This window comes from Cyrtonyx montezumae, unplaced genomic scaffold (genome assembly GCF_038088225.1).
Source record: "Cyrtonyx montezumae isolate F1298 unplaced genomic scaffold, pur_monq_1.0 scaffold_0, whole genome shotgun sequence".
Classification (NCBI taxonomy): Eukaryota; Metazoa; Chordata; class Aves; order Galliformes; family Odontophoridae; genus Cyrtonyx; species Cyrtonyx montezumae.
Genome location: NW_027071824.1, coordinates 34103467 through 34129514, shown reverse-complemented (window position 1 = coordinate 34129514; position 26048 = coordinate 34103467). Strand labels below are relative to the sequence as shown.

Genomic DNA, 26048 nt, shown 5'->3' with positions numbered 1-26048 from the left:
TCTGCAGCATCCTCAGGGTGTTGAGTTCTTTTTCCATGGCTAGTTTTGCGCTTCAGTTCTAGAAAGCTCTAAACTTTTCAGGTGATATCTTTCAGTAAATATATTAGTTGGATAATAAATAAACTACATGAATTTAAGAATAAAAACCTCCCTTTTTCAGTGCATAAGCATATTGACACATTCAGCACCTCCTTTCTTCTCTCTTCTAGAGATATAGTTAAGTTACTGAAGTTACCAAGTAGGACCAAAGCCACAGAAACCACAATGTTGAGTTAAAACAGAGTAAAACAAACCACCCTTACTTCTATTCCCCAAGGTACATATGACTAGTTTATCTTCTCTTTTTCCAACACAGCAATGGAGGAATGGGGTGCTGTTTTCTGGCATACTTATTATTTTAAAAAGAACTATTTTTTCAAAACCAAAGCTGAAATCTTGACAGACTTTAGAAAGAGTAGAAATGAGAGGAAAACATAACTGCTGTGCATCTTGATAAGCAAGAAAGCCTAAGAAAAAAGAAAATACTGTTTTGAACAAAAGCATTCTTATGAACAGCAGTCACATTTTAATAGAGCTTTAATCTGGAGTAAAGTTAACTCTGTTAGTAAAGTGAGATATAAATGAATGGAGGAAATCAAGAGGGATTCTTATGATGAGGTGAACAGAAATCCTGAAGGTAGACAAAACTCATTGCTAGGAAAGCAAACTCATGTTTGTAGCAACGTATCAGTTTCACATACAGATAGCACTAGTTATTAAGCTAATACAAACTATATAGGCCATGTATAATGTGCCATGTGATAATATTTGCTGCATTCATGGTCATACTCAAAACTGACTTTTCTATTAGAATTAGAGCTGTAACACATATAAGAGTTCAAGTCTTAGGAGCATAGATCAGGCATTCAATGGCCACATCACATCAACCAATGCAATTACCACATTTTTTAAAACACTCCATACTGGCTGCTGTCACTGGTCATGCTCACTGTGGCTTATATTCTTGGTAGTATAACATGTATCTGAGTAAAATATTCATAGAGTCAAAACATCACATGCAACACTCCCCTAGCATTAAAAGATTCCTGAATTTATGCTAAACTATAACTACAAGTTATTGCTCTACAAATGTTTCTCAAACAGTAGTCATGCCATTCCATGCATGCTGAACAATAAATTCAAAACAAAACTCCTGGAAAACGCAGTAAACTAATCTTAGCAGTCATGAACATTACCAGCTACACACTTTCGTGCATTTATTAAAATACACCATGCAAACCTAAATAAATATTTCAGTGGATGAGGGCAGTAACTTATTTGTTTAAGTTTCAAAGAAATTACCTATCTCTGTCCTCAGGAACTATGACTAAAGTTTGCAACAAGGAAGTTGCAAATGGCAAAGGACTAACTAATGCAGGTTTTCCATTAACTCTTTGTTAGTTTGTTTGTTTTTAATATTTGAAGGATACGTGAATTAAAGACAATTTACTAAAACATACTCCACAGAAATAGTATTGAAGTACGAAGTGAAGCAGGATGTCCAGTAAGATTACAGTAATTACTTTTTCAGATATTCCTTACAAGCTCAATGTTAAATTGAAAAAAAAACCTGTTCAATCCTTAAGTTTAATTAGCACTGGCAGGTCTGGACTGATGGGAGCATTTTAACAATTTCAAATATCAAACTGAAGGTTTTAAGGCTGGATTATGGGAAAAGGAGAAGCAATAGTAAAGGCAAAGGAATAAAGGAGGTGCTTGTGTCTCTCTGACTGCATAGCTCTCTTTAACTTCTCAGTCCTGCACTTGACTTTGATCAAAAATGGAAAATAAATTCAGTGATATCATTCTTAGCTGCTGCACAGACATACAGAAAACCAATTTGATTGCCTCCCAGCTTTGCCCCTCAGGTAGCACATCTTCCCAGGCCCTGCCTCACAAGTACAGACAGGATTTGTGGTCTCATCCCCTTCCTGGCTGACCAGGAGCACATTTGCTCCTTTTGTGATGGTCATCTGCTATCAAGTATTAGGAGATTTTGTATCACATTTGTTCAAAAAGGAGTTGTTCAAGGTTTTGTCAGGGCCCTTTCTAATACACTTGAAGAATTTGGAAGAGAAAGAATTTCAGCAGCATGCATCAGAAAGGAAACCATCTCTGTCAGGTAGGCCTGACCCAGTTCTGAGTTGCACCTATTTTTAACAACCTTTGATTTGGCCACAGTGTTCAAGTATTGATATCTCCCCCAATTCAGCAAACTGCAATGGCACTTTTATCTTTATCACAGGCGCTTAGCTTTGTTCCTGTGAGCAAAGAGTAAAGGTCAGAGCAATCCCACTCTTCTTCTCAAGCAGAGTTCCTCATTTCAATAATAAACATATCCTACGTGCATTCACTTAACAGTTATGTCCATTAATACACCAGCAATACAGATATTTTTAAATTTAAAGTTCTTCCAGTTATGCAGCACAGACACTCTAATTGCTTAGACAGAGGTTATATCACAGCTCTGTTGCAGTCTGTATTATCCTACAAAGCAAGCAGCTCTTTGAATGTCACTCAGTTTACAGGAGCCAAAGGACAACTACATCCCCACCACCTTTGCCAAACTATATTCCACATTTAGTGCTAATTTGATGACAAACTATTAGTGCAGTCTTGATCCGGAATATAAACATACTATTGCAGCAGGAAAGGTTAAAAAGTTTTTGCTTTTCTTGTTGTCATAAATAAAAATAAAGTCAAATGCTAAGTCAGATCCTGCATTTTTAATTTACTTGTAATATTTATTGGAAACACCTCTTATTTTTATATACATCTAGTGAATATATTAAAACTAGTTTGTGCTTTATATGGACTACATGTAGAGTCATTACTATTACACTGCATCAGGCTAATGCACAGAGAAGCTCATTTATTTTGGGAAGAAAAACACAGATAATTAGTTTTAAGCATTTAGAAGTTTTTCAATTTCTTCATGTTAATCACTTATCTATCACTGTTTGCACTGTACAAACTAAGGAATGGAAACAAAATCTGCAGTAGATACACCCATATATCCCACATCTTTGTAATTTTAGGTTAAGAACTCATTCTTAGTACTGACAATATCATAAAAAAAAACAACAACCAACCATATTCCCCAACTTCCTCATAGTTTTTCTCTGCCAAAAGCAATTAAGAGTACTGTACCTTTGGGGAGTGATGAGGAAGGGAGGGAATGCCTGATGAGGTTATGACCCATTTTCTGATAAAAAACAAAGATCTCTGACTCCATTCCACAAGAGACTAAATACTGAAAATTATAACATTCCTGTTTTTACTGTGGAGTTGGTTAATTCTTTTTTGTTTCAAGTCTTACAGCAGGATCAGCATTAAATTCAGAACTGTGCATTGGTACCATGAAAAAAAAAACAAAACAGTTGACTCTTTAAGTTTTACCTTTAAATTTTACCTTTGACCTAAACAAGTCCACCCTAAATACTGAGTTACATGCATCTGTGCAGGCACATTACTGCCATTACATGTTAAATTCACTACAGAAATAACATTCATGAACACGTGCTCTTATCAGGTTTTAAGTAATATTGGACTTCCACTCCCCTGTCAGCTGCAGCCTAGGCACTCACTGCCTGGAAACATCTGAGGTTAGGTGATTCCTAATTCTTACACAGATAATGTCATTGATTAAAATGAACTGAACTGACAGATTGGATCTGATCATCTCTTTTTTCCTGCACACACTTAGTGTGAATGCAGAGTTTCTAGACAGTCTGGTTCTGGTCAAGATCTTCTATCCATCAGTGAAGCTGCTGCTGCTGGTAATGATTATGGTTGTTCTTTTGTTTACTTGCACAATAGTGCTACTTTGTGCATCAGAGCTGAATGTCCCTGAACAACCTCTGCTATAGGATGACCACTTGTAAAAATATCCTTGATACGTGTTATAAGGGTTTCATCTGGGATGCTGATTTTCTCAGTTTCCTTGAATGACACTGTGAATGAGTAAATTTTCAGCTATGGCAAGTGCAAGAAAAGTGTGTGATACAAAAATTACTAGGAAATTCCACCCTTGACATTTGTGGGGGAAAAAATGATTTCAGTATGTTTGGGTCACTGAAAGATGGATTCGTATGACATTGTGACCAGACACGATACCATGACCAATGAATACACAGAACCCTCCATGGACACTTCTGGCATAGTCTTGCCTTGTTCTTCACTCTCTCCATCACATTACTGCATACTTCATGTTTTCAGTTCTTCTCCTGACTTTCAATTCTTTAACCTAATGACCAGGCCAAAGACACACCTCTAGTGCAAGGAGTCAGATCTCAACAGAACAGCAGACAGGGTTGTTAAGAGGTACTTCAGTTACACTGGTCCAACACACACAAGTTTTAAAACTCACAATATGAAGAAAAGAAAGCAGTGACTTTTGACATATTCCTTTTCTCTTCCTATGACATGACACTCTCAAATTAACCAGTTGTCAGTGCAATCATATACCATTATAAAACCAGAAACCTGAGAAATAGAACATAATGGGTTTACAGATTTTCTTTTTCAGACACTCTATCAGGATTCTCTAGGATTACCTTTATTCCTGTAACAAGAAAGAACATTCTACAATGGGGCTAAGAATTTACCAAAACCAAAATAAAATGATACCTTTTTCTGCCAAGAGAATAAAGTTGAGTTAGTTCCATCATCGTAAAAAGGAAATAAGCTACTGTTTTGTTCAGGCTGAAATGGAGAATATAGGGTGATCTCAGCTTGCTTTAGAGGAAAGAAGTCTACCTGCCCACTAGGATTTCACACTGAGATTGCTATCACAGCCATTGTGGTTTAACAATTCCCTTCTTTTTAGCACTGAAAACATAGCCTTAGACATTTGATTAACAAATTCTGTCCTTCCATGCGTAAACACAAGATTCTTTTCTTAAATGGCACAACAAAGGGTAACAAACCACATCACAGGAATAAGCATGACACCAGCACTTTCTGAAGTTAATCACAGGCATCCAATCAGCCATTGGTGAGAAGAAATTTGCATTAACATATATTATTGTCTTGATTTCCTGCCTCACTCTTTACCAGACAGTCTGTTCACTTCCCATTTATAGGCAAGGTTGCAAAAAGGCATTTCAAGGGAAATTCCAAAGCACAGCATAAATAAAGGATTTGTTAGTGGATACCACTTTCAAGATAAGGAATTACACCAGCAGTCAAGGTATCTGAACTAATTAAGCCCTCCTAACCACAAAATATTTACTCTGCTAAAAAAAAATTGCTTCAAATGTTTTCAATGCAATTGCTGTACTGAAAAGCCAACAAAAGTACTACCTGTTTGCACAAAGCAAGATGGAAACACAATGACAAGAAACCTTGTCTGGATCTGAAACTCTAACGTGTCTGACTTCATGGTTGAGTTTCTCAGTTATGAATGAGTGATAAAAGCAACAATAGCCAGACAGAACGTGCTCAAGAAAGCAAAAAAAAAGAAAAAACTTTTAAAGAGGGCTACACCAACCACTGAGCAAATACTTTTAAGAAAAGAAAAAAATCACTGAGAATACACCTTAAAAAAGTGTTTGCTCTGCTTTAAAAAGAAGAGACTTTTAGAGAGCACAGATCATAACCATAGATTTTATTAAATTATTGTATGATAGATTAACTAAGCTGAGCACAGCAGTTTAACCAGAAGCAAACAGTTCTGTCAAATAATTGGTAAATCCAGTTCTAGGACTTTGAATGAAGCACTTGTTCCTCAAAAACCCATACATTTGCAGTATGTTCCAGAAGCAAATCCATTTCTTTATGTCACTTTGCAGCCCCTGCAAGAAGAACAGGGTCTTCTGTCCTTCCTTCTCTATAGATGCATTTCCAGAGTAAATCCCAAGGGACATGCATGTTGTCATTTTTACCTTCCTGACATGTTTACACATTCACTCCTCCAAATTAGGGATGGTTAAATCTGTCAATGAAATGACACGTGCCTTTCTTCCACTAATGATACTGAATTTTCTGTGTTCTGTTCTATTCAGAACTAAACTTTTTCCATCTGCAAATAAACATCCCCTCAAACAGTGCTAGCAGTAGGTTTTAAAGAGACTTGCAGCAGTGGAGAGTCAGTAGCTCGTACAGATTTAAATTGACAGCTGCTTCTACTGGTCCCAGGATGAGATCTGGGAAGTGGGGGACAGAAAAGGGAGTTGGCAGAATGAAACATTACGTACTGAACAGGGAAAGAAAAAGAAAAAAAAGGAAGAAACTCTCCCAAGACAACAAGTTGAAATTCCTGCTTATGGGCTGCCTACACTCCTGTTGAGTTCCTGTAAGGGCCATTCGGTAAGTAAGAGACTTATTTAAGTATCACAGGCAAAGAAGTACACACGCAGATTTCAAAGGCTGGTCCTTGAGCCAGTGAAAACACATCCCCTCAGCAGGCCATGCACATTGCACTGTGTAACACTGTGTCATTTAAGTCCTTACATAACACAGCACTAGAAGTATCATATTGCCCTGGATGCAAGAGGAACGGCCCCTCATCTATTCGAGAGGTAAAGCATGTTTTTATTGCTTGATTCTATGAGCTCCATTTCATTAGCATAGAGTTAGCTAAACAAAGGAGGCAAAGGAGTTAAATTCACTTATTAAGTGTGCAGAAAGTAGAACACATAACTAAGTTCTATATTAATCTTAAATTCAGCATCCACGTTGAAACGCTCGACAAACCCATATCACTAAGCATGATTTACCCTGCAGAATGTTTATAACTGACACGGACAATGAGCTGTAAAGCTCCATGGTAAGTTGGCTCAGGGATGGCTAAACAGATTGGATTAAAAATAATAATAATGTAGCTGTTCCCTGCTGGCTTAGCTCCTGGTATATTACAGGAAAGCAAGCAGAGGTAGGTGAATACAGAACCTTAGTTCCCTCTTATCTGCTTGGTTGAATCATGAAATCATACCACTTTGGTAAGAAACCCAACAAGCACTTAGCCTTCAGCATGTCACCCTCTATGCAATCCTCAAATTGTTTGAGCCTAAGTACTTGCCTAAACGCATTTCTCCAATAAATTTGCAGTACTGAGTCCAAATATGCTGGTTTCTCTTGTGATAACACTTTAAAATTACATTTTATATATACTAGTGGTAGGACTGCTTTCATTAACAGCACAGCTTACAGAGACTATTTCAAAATTTTCTTCATTTTTTTAAGCAGAGAAATTGCATACTGCAAAAAAAAGTTTTAAAGACATTCCACTCCACATCTCATTTAAATACAAAATGTTGATTTAACATATTGACACAAGTATCTCAAAGTATCTTAAAATACATTTGACAGGCTTCAAAAGACCATTCTGTGCTATTAGTCACAATCAAATCATAGTACTAAGACATTATACAAAATCATAGCACAGCGATATTAAATAACATTACACAAGAGGACAGTGGTTTTTATGTGCATAAGACAGTGCCTAAGCCCTCTGAGCGACAGCACTGTCTGTGACTCAGCATCAGCTCAGATGTCTCTCTATATATGCTGGAGCCTCTACAAAATCCAGTTATGCTGTTGGAGCCTGTCACTGGATAATGGAGAATGGAAATACTGCGTGCAGTAATGAAGGGATATAAATGATTTTTAGCAGGGCCCCAATCTCAGACTGATACACACAATGAAACAAAGTACCTCTAAAGTCAGAGTCTTCTATGAAGTCTTAGAAACTGGAAACAGAACAGGATCTACATAAGCATACACAGATGGCTGGTTTCAACAGGTGGTTGACAGACCGCTTAACCATCCTATGGCTAGTTAAAAGAGAAAGCTAAGTTCCTAATCACTAATATGGAGATTGGGCCTTGGGTAAGGAGTGACAGAGTCCAGCAATAGTGACCACAGGGATTTGGAAAGATCACTATCCAGCTGAGCGTGACCCAAGGTAGACAGGTTGTGTCTGTGTGTGCCTCAAGAGAAAGTTCCTTCAGATTTTGTTGTTCTCAGAGCTTGTGGTTCACTGATCAGCTTCCACTTTTCTCCCAGGGCACTATATTAGACCTTCAAAAGTGACATACTTTTAGTAGAAAATTAGAAGCAATTTCTGTAGAAACTTTAACCACAATCTGTGCATCAATTCTAATTGTAGAACTAAACACAGTGGCAAACAAACCTGGCAAATCACTGTTTATTTCAGGCAGCATGTCAAATACTACAACATTTGTTGCACCAGACTATTTAACAGTATTCGGATTTCAGTGTTCAATAAGCACACAAAGACTGATCTTGGAATTTTACATTACAACTTGGTCTGCAACCTAAAGTGTCAGAAAGCGTCAGACCCTTGCAAAAAAAAAAACAAAAAAAAACAAGACAGAGATGCTGCAACCATTTAAAATAGAAGTAGCTTGACATATATATATATATGTTTATATATATATAAATGGACGGGAGCAGGTGGAAAGAAGTAGATTTAAATCTAACAAATACTTTGAAAAGAATTATTGAACAATTTGGGTTGGAAGGGACCCTGTCCAGTCCCAATCTCCTGCCATGGGCAGAGCTGCCACCCACCAGGGTCAGGCTGACCAGGGCCCCATCCAACCTGGTCTTAAATGCCCCCAGAAATGGGGCACACAGAGCTTCTCTGGTCAACCTGTGCCAGGGCCTAACCCCTCGCAGAGTACAGAATATCTTCCTAACTTCTAAATATCCCCTCTTTTAGTTTAAAAGCCATTCCCCCTTATCCTGTCACTGTCTGCCCATGTAAAACACTTGCCTCCATGCTGCTTGTAAATAAACTCCTCTCAAATACTGTAAGGCCACAATGGGATCTTCCTGAGCTTTCTTTTCTCAAAGCTAAAGAGACCCTATCTCCCTCAGCCTTTCTTCATAGGAGAGGTGCTCTAGACCTCTAATCATCTTCATGGCCCTCAAGCAAGAATAGTCTACTTTGGAACTTTTAGCAATTTAACTCATAATTAGGACTGATTCAACAGGCAAATTAATGAGCTATTATCCATGAGCTATTATTTTAATATATTAATTGATCACTGTCAACATTAATAGATGCATTATGCCAAAGCACACTTCAGTAATTCAAAGAAGCAAGTAATACTACATGTGAATGCACGTATAAATGTTACACAACTACATAATATTTCAGCAGTGGTAGGCTTTCTGCGGTGTTTTTTGTTGTTGCTTTTTTGTCTTTTTTCCAGGGAGTTATCTTCTCTGGCTTTTAGGAATTAATTAACGGATGTCTTATGAACCCAGCTTTCAAAATTCTACTAGAAAAATCCACTTCACTTTTGAATGAGATTCTTGAATGAGATTCATAACATTCTCATACAAATTAATAAAAATAATAATAATAATAATAATAAATTCTAGGCTAGATCACATGCAAAAACTGAGCACATATATTCCTACCTTTTTAACAAGCAAACTACTGATTTTTTTCTTCTGAATGCCTCCTAACCATCTCAACTTAAATATCTGAGCTTTTTTCAAGATTTGTTTGGTATTTTGATTTCAGTGGGGAAGGAAAGAAAGGAAAGGAAAAGGGAAGGGAAATGAGAAGGAAAAAGGGGAAAAAAAAGGAAAAAAGGAAAGGCCTCCCTTTCATTGTTAATATTTCCAACAAAACACACTCAAAGAAAGAAAGTCAGATGTCTATTTAAAGCAGTATGTCCTCCATTCCTCCTCCCAGTCTACTGAAGCTGTACCTCTCGCCTCTGAGGCATTTCTTTTGTAAAGGTGCACAAAAAGAAAACCAGAAACACTAAATCCTGCTTTCCTTCTAATGCTCAGCCAATCTGATTACCCAGGTTTTAAAGTACTAAGACGAAATATTGAGAAAAGACTCAAGGTAGGACAAGCTAGCAACTACAACTGTGATTTAAGCACAGAAGTATTTTAATTCGTCAGGTTCAGCACTGTTTATCCTAATTACCAGATCATTTCCTATCTGGACACACTGTTTCAGATTATAAATGTGCTAAAATACCTACGATCATAGATGACTGCTATATCAATAGTATCCAAAGGTCAAGGTAACAAAGTGAGCTCAAATAGCTTTTGTATATCTCGCTTTCCCTTAACCCCTTCAAACATACTGAGAAACGACTTTTTTAATGTAAGATACTGTTTGTAAAGTACAGAGAGAAAAAGAAAAACAGAGAAAGAGTAGGGAAAAAAAAAGAAGAAAAATCCCACAGAAACAAACAACAACAAAACAACTCTGGTTTTAAGTTTCTCATACAAAAAGACCTCTTTCATTTAGTAATTTTGCATGAGTTTATTCTGCAACCTGAACTCCATTCACAGGCTTCAAAATCACTTTGGACTTGCTAAGAGCTTTAAATAAGGGACTGCCCTGCCCCCTTTTCTTACCTAATCAAAAAGGAGAAAGAAAGAAAGAATGTGCATTAATTGCAAGGTACCCACTGACCTGGATTAGCCATTCTTCCATGTCAGTAGAAAGGAATTCCTAACATCTGCATTAACTGTGAGGGCAGAATAGGCTGTTCCAAGTGGATTTCTTGTGAAAATAAATAAAGACAACTTCTGTTTTATTTGGGTGTCTAACAGCATTCAACCTATTGATGAGACAGTAGCTATTCAACTTACACTGTTCAAAAGTGCCTCCCTGACAGCAACCACCACCTCTTCTGGTCAAAGTTTACAGTTAGAAGCTAAATATACAGACATGTTTGTAGAAAAGTGACTGAATTCACAACACAAATAATTTCCCTTTATCATGCTAGATTCTCACGCTTCTAAAAGGAAGTATGATACAGTAGAAACAACACTTTTGCAATGCAATCCTTTAGCTTCCAAAGACTCATTACTACGTAAAATGGAACAACTATTGCAGCCTTTGCAGGCTTTAGAAAGTTCTAGTCCAATAGACACAGATTTACAACTTCCTTTTTCCATCAGAAAGTCCATATATTTTCCTGAGCTAAAAAAGATCTTATTTTAGGTCAAAAAAACCCAGGTTTTTTTTGCCAATGAACACCATCCAGTACGTATTTTCCATATTGACAAGAATTACTGCTGTGGACACCAGAATCTAAGACTGAACTTGGAAGAAAGATCAATGAATGCTTACAATCAAGACAGAGTTCAGGCTTATTTAGCAGTTAGAATCTTGGCTTTATACTTGGAAAGACAAAGCATCAGAAGTATTCATATAATCCCCTTCACATATAGAATGTCTCTTATGTAATGATTTTACGGTTCTTCATTAACTTGAACTCAAAGTGAGGTTGTTACCTGTGCAGGAGCACTATACATTAAAGTCAGATTAAACACTTTGAATTCAAAAATTGAAAGATATTGTTTGTTTGACAATTTTTGGTTATGAATTAACAAACATTACTATACATAGTTGAGTACAAATATTATGTATTCTTTAAACTTCACATGTTACAAAGTGTTTCAAGCAAAATACACAGCAGCTGAACTTGATGCTTAAGTGGAATAGCTACTTCCAGGTACTGTACTGTAAAAAGAATTAAATCCAATATATACATTGAAATTAAACTATCTGTGCTTCTTTACACATTGTAAAAATAATCCCAGACAAAAATACTGAAAGTGGGATTTTCATATCATAACTTAGTTACAAACTAAGTCTGCAAAAATGAGTGCTTGAATACATCAGACCTAAGGAAACTTACCAGAATCTGATGTAACAGAAGAGGATTATGTGGGATCTAGTCTGACTGACAACACTACTTCCAGCTCTGTTAAGACTTATGATTTTTTGCTGTTGTCCTGATGTAGTGGTTTATTTGTTTTCAGTGTGCTTGCTAGTACTTTTGCTGTGTTTTTCCTGCTTTTTAGTTTACATTAATTTCTTGAAGAATTGCAAAGGCTCAGACATGGAACCAAGGAGTCAACTAGCATATCAGAGCTTACAAAACCATTTATCCATTTTTCCCTACATCTATTGCCTTAACTAGGATTTTTTCCCAAGCTTTTTTTCTTGCCCCCCGCCCTGTCCATTCTCTGTGCTTTACATTAAAGGTTTCCTGGTATGACATTATCAGTGTGCCCTTTTGAGTTCTTTCATTCACATGCAGAGAAGGGTGTGGGCAACTTATAAAAGTAGCTGTAAAGTAAATACACCTATAAACACTGACAATTTTATAAAAGAACTTTATTTGTCTGTATTCAGAAGCAGCAACAATGTGGTGACATTTTCCCACCATAGATAAGCGCTAGTCTGTTTCAATTTTGGTATCATACACTTCAGTCACAGCAGTAATGCCAGGGCTTTTAAACTCATAAAATTTAAAGGCTTGTACACCTTGTGTTTTTGTGTTTTGTTCGTTTTTGTGCGTGTGTGGTTTTTCCTCAGCAAAACTTTAATTTTTCTGCCTGCCAAACAAGGGGCCCCTAAGAAAATACCTTACAGATCTAAGTACACCTCTAAAGAGGAACAGAAGAGAAAAAGACAAAAGGGAAGAAGAGACATGAGAAAGCAAATAAAAAATAAAATTAAAAAAAAAACCCACAACCAAATGAATTTTCATTTGAAAGGCCTGTCTCAAAAAACAAAAAGAATGTTAAAAAGGCTGAGTCAGATTCTCCTCATCAGGGCTTACGAAAACAAAAAATAAAAAGCAATCAGGCTGAAGGAGGGCACAGACAGGAAGAGTTTCCTGCCCTATAAACCAAGTCTCAACCTCATATTACGTCTGTTCATAAAAAAGAGTACATAACACACACTACACCCAGAAATGTGTGGTAGTTCTGGTGGGTTTGGTTCACTCTCCCAGGGCCCTCACTACATGGCCTCAGCTGAGGACAAAGCTCTATATCAGGCTTGTACAGTTCCTGTCCTTGATGAAAAGAAGTCAGTGTAGCAGAAGACAGGAACGTGTTTGTGCTGTCAGAATTTCTAAACAATTCCCTTGAGTTTAAAAAAAAATAAATAGGGTTTTATAATAAATGTCAGATGTTATTCAGAAATATTTTTGAGCAACAAGTTCATGATTGATGTCAAACTCAAGAGAATCTTCTGTCACATGTCAAACAGCTGTCAGTAGAACAAATCTTTAAAAATGCATTGTATGTTTTAGCAGCTCACAAAACAATGTGGTCAGACTAAGGAGAACATAACCCTTGGGCACCTTCAGTTTCTTCCTAGAGAATTAGGTGCTATAAGAGTAGACCAGTGCCTCTAATTAATGTTGTCACTTCTTCGGAAGTAGAAAGACTATAAGGCTCTAGGGCAGCCTCTAAAATCGTGAAATGATATTACTAGCACTCAAATGTAAAATAAAATAAATAAAAAAAAATAAACCCACCTAAAGAGCTGAGAAAAAAAAATGATTTATATCTATTATATATGAGTACATACATACTTACACTTTAGGCTCTAAAACAGGTGCTTTCTGCCTTTCATTTTGAATGCCTACGCAACTCCTAGGGCTGGAATCTAATCTTAATCAAGGCTGTCTCACTGGATAGGGATCCAAATCAGGGATAAATTTTTAAATGCAGCCATTTTCTTTCTGGGAGATTCATAGTGAGGTCCTATCTTCCTCAAGGATTTCGTTTTCCCTATTGATTGTATATTTAATTAAAGGGAAAAAGAAAAAAAAAGGAAAAAAAAAGAAGAAAAAAACACTGAAGACAGGACATCCCATTTTTAGAAATGTTGGCCTGCATTAGATATGACTAGACAGAACAGTCTCCTGGCCAGACATTAGGCAAAATTCCACAACAATTATCCTCATGCTTTACATGATTCTTAAAAAATTGCTTTTCATTGTAAAAGACAGACCCTCTAATGAGATGAGACAATCATCAACACAAAATTATCAACACAGTGAAAACTATATTTAAACTGATAGCCACCCTTCTTACAAACAGACTTGAGAGGAGATATGTGGCTCATAACTATCTTGACAGAAGCTAGACATAACAGAGCCCACATAACTTGGATTGCTTGGATTTCCCAGTGAACTATGAGAGTCCAGACTTGCTAGCACAGAGGTTACATTCAGGTTCTTATCACCTTAAACTATTTCTTAGTCCTTCCACCATTTGAAGTACAGTGTATATTTCACGTATAAGAGAAGAAAATTGTGTATTGCATCTGAGAATCGTGTCCTTTTTGAGCTATTTGTTGTGGGGACCATTGCCAAGATGAGCGTAATTGCATTTTATAGTAAGTACTGTTCCAAGAAGCCAAACTAAGTATAGTTGCTATTTTCAAAGGATTCGGTAATATTTAATGTCTTGAACTACACAATCACTTTCACAGCATGTTCTGACCAGAGCAGTTACCAGAACATATCATGGCTTTAATTTTGAGACTAGAAGCTTCTTAGGTACTCAGTCTTTTGCCTGGACTAGTGAAGGACCTGGAAACAGCACAATAGGAAAAACTCCTTTCCCCTTCTTTCTCTTCTGTGGTCAGCAAAGTATTTCAATAGTGCTACAGTTAGGCTGCTAGTTTGCTGACTCTTCAAGAAGCTAGCTTCAGTCATCTGAGGTATCACTCAAACATGCAAAAAGTTTCTATTAATATTTTATTGCTCATAAAACATCAAAGCTAGCTCTCTTCTTTGTCTGTCAGCAAGCAACAATTTTCCCCTTTTTAAGCTCAATTAAACTATGGGGAGCCAATTAAAAAAGCAAAACCTAACATCCAAGATTTCCACTGTATTAATCTCTCTAAATTTAGGATATTTCAAGGCCTCTCAGCCCACTTCTACTGTTTCTGGTATAGTCTGAAATTACTGCCAGACATATAATGAGGTGACTAAGAGACAAAAACAGCAACAAACACAGATCAACCAACCAGTTCTTAAGTGATAATTAATACTTGCAGTCTTGTCAAAGTTTTTCAGAATAAAGCAGTAAACATATGGGAGGTATATATATACACACATATGTATATATGTATATATATACATATACCTCTCAGTACAGGAGAGACATGGACCTCCTGGCGAACATCCAGAGGAGGGTCACAAATACGATCCAAGGGATGGAATATCTGCTCTACAAGGACAGGCTGAGAGTGCTGGGACTGTTCAGCCTGGAGAAGAGAATGCCCTGAGGAGACATGAGAGCAGTCTTTCAGTATCTACTGGAGGGTACAAGAAGAAAGGAGATAGACCCTTTTTAGCAAGGTCTGTTGTGTCAGGATGAAGGGAAATGGTTTCAAACTAAAAGAAGGGAGACTTAGATCGGACATAATGAAAAGCTAATTCCTTATGAGGGTGGAACAGGCTGAAAGAATGTAACCATCACAACCTAATTTATGGTAAGAGTTGTTCCCTCTAAGTTAATAAGTTTCCTCTTACTCTTCAACATCCTTTAAAGCTGGCTAAGGTTTGGGGAATCAGTGAATTGGAAAAAAAAATTTCTAGCCTGTCAGCTTAATGAAGAATGAAGATAAAATATTGAGAAAATCTCCAAAGTACTCTGGGAGGGATCAAAACTGATTTTTATTTAAGAAACTACTGACTTCAAAGTACTTAAATCTATTTTACATCCTATTACTGAAAGAAAGATTAGCTGCTACTGTCGCTCACTTTCTGGACATTAACCCTGTGCTGATAGGAGAAGTTCAGAGATCTTTCTCTTGTTCATGTTTCCACACAATAAGACACTGGCAAGGGAAACTAATTTATATCAAAATTTATAAGATAATTTCCACGATAACTACATCACTCTAGGGTGCTCTAGGTACTTCTGAAGAGTTATTTAATAAACAATAATTTCTTTAACAATAAGTGACTTTGTTTGATGACAAGTCTTCCCATAAAGAAATCCCAAGAGAAGCAATGGCTATCACACCTGACCTAGAAAGATTAGATGTGAAGAATACTACCAACATTTTTAATCACAAAATAAGACTTCTGCATTTTCACTCCAGGTCACACACATGCACAGTTACAGGGAAATGAAGTTAACACACACTATTCTCTATCCAGGGTCTTTCTCTCAGAACTGTAATGGTAGTTCAACTCTTTTTAAACATGAAAAGAACTGTAAATCTGCAGTGGCTTCACTAGGGTTAGCAGCACATTCTGGAGATGGCAAGGCAGACACTAAGCATGAAGCAAAAATGAAAATTGCTATTTACAAAGTATTCAATCAACCATTACCATTGAATAAATTTTGTATACGTTACCAAGCCTAAAACAATAAATTTAATCATTAGAAACTTGATCATTCTTGATGATCTTCCATGAAAGGAAGTGCTCCCCCATCACTGCCATGGAATGCTAAGGGTTTAGCCATCATTAGTAGAATACTCAAGTCATACACGAAGCACCAATTACTTCCCCATACCTGCAGAGAGTCTTTGAGCAAAGAATCCCTGTACAGATGTCTGAACTGCTGTAAAACAAAAAAGTTGAGAAAAAAATACTTCAAAGCGTTCACTCTTTAAAAGTCAGTGGCCTAACGTTCACCTAGATGGGATCCATCCAACACAGGATATGGAGGTGAAAAGCTGTCAGTTATAACAGATAAGAAGATAGACAAACAGGTTTGCCTGTGGGACAAATAGGAGAACGAAGTTAGGCAGAACAGGGAGCTGCACATGGCTAGTACCGGAACTGGGGAGGAAACAGAACCCTGGCTACATCCCATCTTGTCCAGCCACAGAACCACAAATCTCTGGCCCCGTTTCTGTTGTGCTGTGCCCCAGTCAGCCATTTAGAGTAACTCAGAAAATAATGTTTTTATTCTGATCAGGAAGGCAAATGCTGAGAACTCCTTTATGGTATCCATGTGTTCTACCTTTAGGCTCTGTTCGTGGTGCAATTTGAGGGCAGAATTGTTTGTTATGTAAATATGATAAAGTTAAGAATCACAGTTTTTCTGGAAATGCTATACTCTGGATAAGCAAGCTTAGCTTTAATTCAGCCTGATGGACAAGTTGGTCTTTGCAGCTTGAATTTAATGTTTTTTAAAAAAAGCTTCCAGTTGGCCATTTTCAATTTGTTTTAAATATCATCCAGTTGAAAAGAGCTCTTACACTAGAACGCACAGAAAATTAGCATACCACTTGCTTCTTCACCTTAAGAAAGAACTGCTCCTTCAGAAATGTTTGAATTGTTTCAGACTTCTCTCATCTTGGAACATCAATTAAGAAGTAAGTTAGGCCAAAAGCTTTAAAGAGACAACCTGGTTTTCCTCACGTTGGTTCATATTTTACTGTTTCATGCAAGCTGCATTCAATGCAATGCATTGCATAGTTGATTATTTAATACATGCACAGTATTTGTAAATCATGAAACACTGTTTTTCGAACTTTCTTATACAAGAGCAAGAAATGCAGCAAACTCAAGTGCTGCAATTCTTAATTGCTTCAGAACTATGAATTAATTGCCATTAATTAGATGGAATATAGAAGAATAAAAGCAATTCATTAAAAGTAGGATCACCAATAAAAGCTAAAACATAAACAAACAAAAGCTCCACCCCACACCATTTTCCAAAGCTCAGGTATAAACGGTTCAGGCCACAATAAGCCTTCCTTACCTGATTAAAGGAACATAACTGGCAGACCACTTAAGCACCAGTCTCTGACTGGGCCAACCAGGGCAACAGGGAAACTGCTGGGCACCCAAAGAAAAAGTCAGCATATCAGTTAATAGATGAACTTTGTAGTCTGCAGCTTAACCAGGACATTACAGCAGCTGCATCTCCTGGTGAAGAGCAGGCTCCACTGTAATCAGTCATTTCACATTGCCCAGAACAGTCTGTCTCTCATCACCCTTCACTGCCTGAGATGAAAGCTCCTCCAGCCACTGCTGCCTGCTCCCCTCTCCACCCCGCTGAGCTCAGGAAGCATGAACAGCACAACAAGGTAACATCCTGTTAGCAGCTGAGAATGAAAATAGGACCTAGCATGGCCCAATGACTTAGACAGCAGTGAGAAGTCTGAAATCCTAAATTCCCTGCCCTTCTGCTTTTCTTTTCTTCCATTCTAAATCAGATTTCGAACTTGCTAGGCTTCACCACACCTCTAGGGTTAAGAATTTCAGATACAAAATCAGACTACAACTAGTAACTGAGGAAAAATAACCCAGTACATGAAGATTGTATCATTGAGGACAATAAGAACAGAGCAATCACCTCCCCTATGAGGACAGGCTGGGAGAGTTGGGGATCTTCAGCCTGGAAAAGAGAAGACTCCAGGGAGATCATATAGTGGCCTTGCAGGACCTGAAGGGGGCCTACAAGAAAGCTGGGGAGGGTCTTTTTTCAAGGGCGCGTAGCAACAGGTTGAGGGGAAATGGCTTTAACCTGGAGAAGGTAGATTTACACTAGATATCAGGAAGAAATTCTTTACTGTGACGGTGGTAAGACACTAGAACAGGTTGCCCAGCATCCCGGAAGGCATCCAAGGCCAGGCTGGATGGGGACTTGAGCAACCTGATCTAGAGAGAGGTGTCCCTACCTATAGCAGGGGGTTGGAATTCAGTCCATTCTATGATTCTACAATCATATTTCATCTCAACATTCTTGCAGCTTCCAACCATTTTCAACTGAAGAGACTTCCTCAGCTTGCAGTGGCTTTTCTATTTGGTGCTCTTTTCCAGAAATTTCTCTGATGTCCCTTTCAACTCACACGACTTTCAGTATTCACACTATCTTTGGCAGGGAAGTGCACAAAATCTATTATCTTCTGCATAAATAGTCATGACCTTGTGTTAAATCTCACATATCTAATATTATCCAATGTATCTGTGTTATTCGTGACCTCACACACATTTAGATCAGTGAAAGCTTTAAATGATTATGCATTGTCCCAGTTAATTTTGTATTTCGTGAAAAGTGATATAGAAATATTAAAGTGTAACAGCAACTTTATCTATAAATATACCACTATGTATCCAGTGAAAGCATCTGCAGCTTCTCTGTGCAGGAGGCAACACTCAGCATCTACTAACCTGAACTTCCCCTGGCACTCTTGCCATGAAGGAATCGTCTTAGCAAAATGTAGAGAGGTACATCATGCTACTTTCTTCATTTTCTTCATTGCATTTGAAGTGTATGATCCACTGGGCAGCTTACAGCCTGACATGGCTGTGCTTCCATGTGTTCTCAGTGCAACACATTACATGTTACAGCCAAAATAGCATGCAAACATATGTCAGAGGGATTATGAAGCTAAATGAGTGTTACCACAAATAACGCTAGCAGCTGGTAGGCTCCCACTAGTGTCATCAGGTACACAATGCAAGGAAAAACATTGCTGTTACTATAGGAAGCTTTGCAATGATGTCACCTTGTTGTCCACTGGGATTTATCAGTGCCTGTTTATAAAGCACAGGTGCAGCATGAGTTTCCTTCAGAATGCTAGCACGAAACACAGAGGCAGTAAGGGAGGGTCCAGCTGGGGAAACTAATGGATCTTGCTTAATGGAAGAAGGTAGGGAGAGAGACAGAGAAGGAAGTGTTTGGGGGAGGTTAACTTCCTCACATCTTTCTCTTTAAAGACTCCTGCTTCTTAAGGCACAGAAAAGCACACAAAGAAACTGACTGAAGAAAGATTTCCTCTGTATAACCTTCTAAGTATTTGCATAAAACTACTACACAGGAGGCATTTATAACTAACACCACAAAAATTTTGAGCCCAGGACCCTTCCAAACAGCTACCAAGGTAAACATCATTTACTATCTTTCAACCAATCCTAGCTGTGATATGAAAAGCTGAGCTGATCAAAGGTATAATGACAAAAAAAATAATAATCTGAAATCCACAGGTTGAAACACTCAGTTTTCACACAGACCACTTAGTATCAGAGGCATTTTCTTAAGATATCAACCAGTTAATGTATTCCCTAAGATTGATAATTCATGATGAAATCTACTATCATTCCCCTGAATGAAAATGTAGATGAGAAAACTACAAACATTCCCCTAAATTTTTGCAGATAACAGATTTCCCAGCTCCAAACACCATTATGAGTGGGGCTGGGAATGACAGGAGCCTCTCTCCAAGTGATAGGAGGAATTTGCACAGGGGTGAGACAGTCATAGCCTTATTGCTAAGTATCATAGTCTAATCGCTAAGTGTTAACTAAACCATGAGTAGAAAAGAGGCTATTCAGCAAACACAAGCAGAACAAATGCTAATTCCTTTGCAAGCTAAAAGAGAAATACACTCAATTCACTTCCAAGTATTGACATAGTACATTGTTCTAAATGCATCCATTGTAAAGAGAATATAATAGCTTTGCTGTAGGAAAATAGTTAAGAAATAGTTCTATGTGGATCATGTAGGAGTTACTTGTTTTAATTTATTTGTCTACCACTCCTTGATAGCTACACAACCTTCTTGAAAAATATTTCTCACATGTGACACACACACACCCCTACATCTTTGTGACCACTGAACCTCCAGGTACAGTTTTTTTTTGTTGTTGTTGGGTTTTTTTTACTTACAGCACAAAGCAAGCGGTGACATTTATAAATGTAAGTGTTGACTCAAAAGGGTTTGACAGAAGAGGTAGCAGTAAAGCAAATAATCTGCCCACTCACTGGGGACCCTCAAGTCAAGGACTAAGTTACAGAAACTTAATTACAGGAAACTCATTTCTCAATTGTCTGCTTCTGTGTGCTTCATGATTTAACCAGAGCATATGGAGCAGTGGGTCAGTGGGTGAGAGGCAGGGAGGGGCACTGCTAGGTTAAAGCAACACTGACTTTTTAAAACTTTTCAAATAATCTGTTATCTTGCCAACACTTTGTCAACTCAACTAGACCCTTATAAATGTGAAATGCTAATTATCAGACATTTGTATCAACAAATACACTTTAAAAGAAAAAGACAACTCATAGAATAAATATTTGGAAAAAAATAATCAGCAATAAGATGTCTGGAAATAACTAATATAAGTCACAGAAATGCTTATGCACGTAATTAGCAGTTTCAACCTTGAAAAATTAAACACTCACTTCTGATTTCTGACTCAGTCATACTTTGGACCAGCGAAGCATTCCTGTTTATTAGTAAACTGAACTGTATAAGCACTGAGTAAACAAAGAGATGCATGTGATCAAAGACTATGTAAGTTTATCTTACACGTCAGTGCTACAGTAGCTATAGGAATATGCCTAGCAATTCTTTTAGCAAACAGTATCATAATGTTCTTTAATAGTATTTACAGAAATAACCACCCAAAGTGTAGAAATTCTAATTTGTATCATTAGGAAAGAGCAGTAGCATGTTTTATCTTGAGGACAACATTAAAATTGTGACATTAAAATATGACCCTTCTAAGTGATCATTTATTATTATTCATTATTTCATTTTGTTCAGAGGAAAAGATGCATTTTGTATGTGATTAAAAGCAAAGCATACAGGTTAACACTTTTTGCCTCACTAAATATTTAGAGTTAGATAATATTTTAAAACAATCCACTTGAAGAACTTCATAAGCTAGTAACTGCAATAAAGTACAATAATAAATGCAATTTGAAAATAAAAAGTCAGCATTATCTTGTATGCTTAATTAGTTACATCTTGTTGTATGAATTTTTTACTTAGGTCAATTGCTGCAGTTGTTAATCAAGCACCTGAGGATGTGTTGCTTCAGACTAGATAAAAATGTTACAAGTTGCTCTAGTTATTCAGGTTCTTTTTCCCCTCACTGTAGAGGTTCACAGAACATAGGGTGTCATGAAAACACACTATTCACTTCCAAATGTGCAAAGGTAATTTCCATAGGCAAAGCACTTATCTATTTTTCAGGTTTCTCATTCCAGCGTCAAAAGCCTACATATATTATGTTAGGAAGGAAGGGAATGTCAATGTTATCTGGAAACAAAAATGATGGAAAAAGTTAAGATGATTTCTGATAATAAAATATTAAAGGTGAACTGCAGCACACCCAAGAAGGCCCAGCAGCATTCACATCCATTGCTCAGGAAACAACATACCTACACCGGCCAGATCCCTGGCCTTCAAAGCCATTAACTGCGAACAGCTTCCTTAGGATCTCATGCTTTAAGCGTATTTATATATAGCTTCATATGTACAAATCCATTTCTACATATATATGCGCATGTATTCCATTACACATACAACATTCACAGTTATGCAGCCTTATATGCACAGTTTCTTAATGACTCACATGATCATTCCTAATCTCTCTTCCAGTACACAGGAATTTCTCCAATTCACCAGAATTTTGCATGAATTACCTCAAAACAGACAACTTGGGATTCATATTTTTAAAATGAATCACAAACAGAGAAGAACTTTATCGTGTTATCACTAATATCGTTAATTGAACTTGGAGTCAAATCTTTCCAAGCTTTACCTTTTCCTGATAACTTGCAGGACATTTCATTATTTGTCTGCTTAACTAGACAGGTATTATAAGCTACTAAACACCACAAAAAGCTTGAAAACGGACACCAGTAAAGCATGAAGAGCAGCTGCAGAGGAAGTTCTACAGGAAAGAAAGCAAGAATCCTGTCCAACCCCACTGACAAAGCACATACCCTCACTGGGATGTGTCCAGACAGGTCTTGAATACCTCCAGAGAAGGAGAGTCCACAATCTCCCTGGGCAACCTGTTCCACTTCTCCCATTTCAGGAGTACAGCACCCATTCTTTTCTACTGCAACACTTTGACGATCTGTGCTTTATTAAGTTAAACTTTCAGCCCCACAGCAGCCACCATACTTCTATCTGAAGCTAGTCTTACAAGAGTAATCAAAATGCCTTGCCCACATTCTGTGGGTTAACCCCAGGAGCCAGTGTAGCCTCACACAGCTACTCACTCAGTACCCCCAGGCAGGAAGGAGAAAAAGAATCAGAACAGCAAAAATAAGAAAACTCATCAGTTGAAATAAGGATAGGTTAAGAAGAAAATAAAAGAAAAAAAAATTAAAAATTCAGAAAAACAATTGTTCACCACCAATTTTCCTAAGCACAGTTCTTCCCCAAGCAATGACAGCCCGGGAAAACTTCCCCCTCCAGTGTTACCATTCTGCATGGCACCATGTTGTATGGAATATCTCTTTGGATCAGTCTGGGTCAGCTGTACTGTTTCTGATCCCTCACAGCTTCTTGCACAAACCCAGCCTCCTCACTGTCAGGACGGCATAAGAAGTAGAGATGTGTCCTTGGCTCTATGGAAGCACAGCTCTGAAACAACTGAAACATCAGTGTGCTTTTAGCACTGTTTCCCCTCACAAATTCAAAACATGGCACCATATCAGCTACTATTAAGAAAATGAACTCTATCCCAGCCAAAACCAGTACATCATTATACAGATATGTTCAAGAGCCTAATTTTCTATCCTCGAACCCCATGCCACCATCTAGCCAAGTGAAAAAGCATCTCTCTACTCCCAACTTTTCCTTAGTTGGTGGCTACCTTGAAAGTTTTGTGCATATTTTGAACGACTTGCTTAATTTTTACATCTCATTACACCTTTTTAAGATGCAAGAACCCTAAAAACTCACAAGGTGTTGAACAAGATCCTCAAGGCAGTTTCTAGATTTGCTTTATTTTAAAGAAGGTTAAGGAAAGACTGAACACTTGAATGCTTCACTGTTTCAATAGAAGTCATAGATACACAGTTCCTCTTTTTATCAGTCATCTCACAATTGTCAGCTTAAGTTTTATAAGACTTCAGTGTCCCATATCAAGATTGGACCTCATTCCACAAGAGCTCTTTATTTAAATGGGACAGAATTTCTCCCCTAAAGGTGAAATCCCATCAGCCCACTGGTTCTCCCCTAGGTGTCTTTATGTACCACAGCATCACCAATGATAATGAGTCAGGGATGGGGAGGAAAGTTACACAAAAATAAGTGAAAATTTACTATTTAGATAAATATGTACAGACTAAGTCATTTCAACTCTCTCTTTAGGAAAGCTCAGGAAAAGTACACTTTTTACTTAACTCTACTCAAAAATCATAACATTTCATGAAAATGAAACATTTCTGAAGGAAAGAAAACTACTCACCCTCACTCCTGGAGACAGGTTCTGTACCACCTGGTGTTTTATCTGGCATCCCAGCAGAGACAGGCTTAGTAAAACCTAATGGACATAAAGAAAGTAAGTTGTATCTCAATCAAAATCAGAATATTTCAGTAAAACACTCCTCTGCCCTATGGAGGATGAATTTTCAGCTTTCATCATTTCCATGTTTAGATGTAAGATAGGTAAATAAATAAAACTCCCTAGAGTTTATCTACAGTACTGCTCAGTAGAATGTAATGCGGATATGAATAAGTACAGTGATACTTATATACAGGCAGGTAGTCACAAAAGGACCTTCTTGTATACCAAAATGGTAGACTGAGCACTAATTACATCTGGTAGATCTCAGTCTTTAAACTTGGATATTTCCACTCAACCAAGACAGTTTCCAGTTGGAGGTCTATGAACAGGGACAAAAGAGTTGCTTACACCCATGTGCTACTGAAGTTAATGAATTCACTGAACTTTCCTGTTTCTATTGCCGTTGACACAACAGAGCTGTTTCAGCACAGAATTGAGGCACTTAGCAGACACAAAGTTCTGGGAGACCTTTCCAGCCCACCCTGCAGTAAAGCAGAGACTGAACAGTAATAAAATAAAATGTAAAGATTTTCTTTCCTATTCAGTTATTTTGGTCTTAAATTCATATGTCTAGCTTTGAATCCACTGGACCTAGAATTAAAAGATTTCTACACCAGCATCCAATAAAGGTATTGAGCTTACAATAAGCGCCATCTATAGCAAAAATGTAGGATTTCTTAATCAATTTAAGCCACTAAAAGAACTTCAGGTGTGCTAACCAAGGTAATTATATTTGTCATATTTAATTCACATATTTTTAAAAGTTTAGAAATACCTCAGATACATCTGATGATATGATTCACTAACATATCCTAAGATTTCATTAGAGCAGCTAAGTCACATTTAGCTGATGGAAACTCCACTGCATGTGACTTTCTACATCAGCCAGTTCATCTCTACTCAAGATAACATCTGTCAGCTCTTTCTCAGAAATCACCACTGATGAAGCAACTTTGTCCTTAACTCAGGTGTTTCATCTGCAGAACACAACACATACTGAACATTCAGAACTAGCCAAAAAGTCTTCCCTCTGCTCTCTAAAGTTAATAGTGATAATTCTTATACTGCATTAGATAATGCCTTCTAAATGTCTGTGTGCCTGAGTTCATGAATGACAATGGGACAGTGTCACAAAGTGAATAAGTGTACTCTGAACAGGAAATTGAAGTAACTATAAATACATATAGCAGTTTCTGGAAACTCTTTATAAATATATTGAAAAACAGAAACTTACCCTCCAACTTGTATTTAAAAAATAATCCATTGCTCAAACAAATCCCTCCAAGTTAATAATCTGTGCTTATCAACACTAAGCAGTTAGCTAGAATTAACACATCAACTAACTCTAAAACTTGGCAAGCTCATCCAACCTATACATTCAGTGATGCAATATATATTTGCCAATATTGTATCAGTTCATAATTCCACTCATTCAGTGATTGACAAGAAAAGATGCTAGAAACTACTTAATCCTATGGTACATTTGAACTAAAGAAATCACACTGATAAAAACAGTCTATATCCAATTCTGTGATTCTGTGATTTCGAACTAAAATAAACGGTTTCTATATTCTACATTTTAAATAAGTTGTTTTATATTATAAATTCAGGGTGCTGCATGTTTAAAATAATAAAACATGGATATTTGTGAATCTGTTTTCTGGTTGGGGTTGTTCTGAGTTGCATAGAAGTAAAGTAAATATGTAAGTAGACTTTACCATGAAAACACTCTTGAGAGTTACTTACTGACACATTTAATGACTAAAAGTGGCAATCATTTTTTCTGTCCTCTTCCGCCCCAACTTTTATTTATTCAAGTACAAGGTGTCTAATGTAGGCCAACATTTCTTTCTACCCGATCTTGTAAAGAAGTTATCCTCTTTCTTCTTTGTCATCCAAAGTCAGATGTGTCTGTCCAGAATGTGTTACTCTTAAAGAAAGACACCTACCAACACTCACTTATCAGGAATT

General features: G+C 37.3%; 1 protein-coding gene across 4 annotated transcripts in view; it reads right to left on the bottom strand.

The window, feature by feature from the left end:
- The window catches only part of PLEKHG1 (pleckstrin homology and RhoGEF domain containing G1), a 521486-nt gene that overhangs the window by 68962 nt on the left and 426476 nt on the right, over nt 1-26048 (bottom strand). For 2 of the 4 annotated variants that reach the window (XM_065732026.1, XM_065732035.1), the window contains one exon: nt 23979-24053. The exons of 1 other annotated variant lie outside the window; for it this stretch is intronic. In XM_065732026.1, coding sequence (XP_065588098.1) covers nt 23979-24027 — 49 coding nt within the window. In that variant the 5' untranslated portion in view covers nt 24028-24053. Of the gene's footprint in view, nt 1-17523; nt 17578-23978; nt 24054-26048 lie in introns of those variants that run through there. One more of the 4 variants, XM_065732053.1, reaches the window with a different exon arrangement.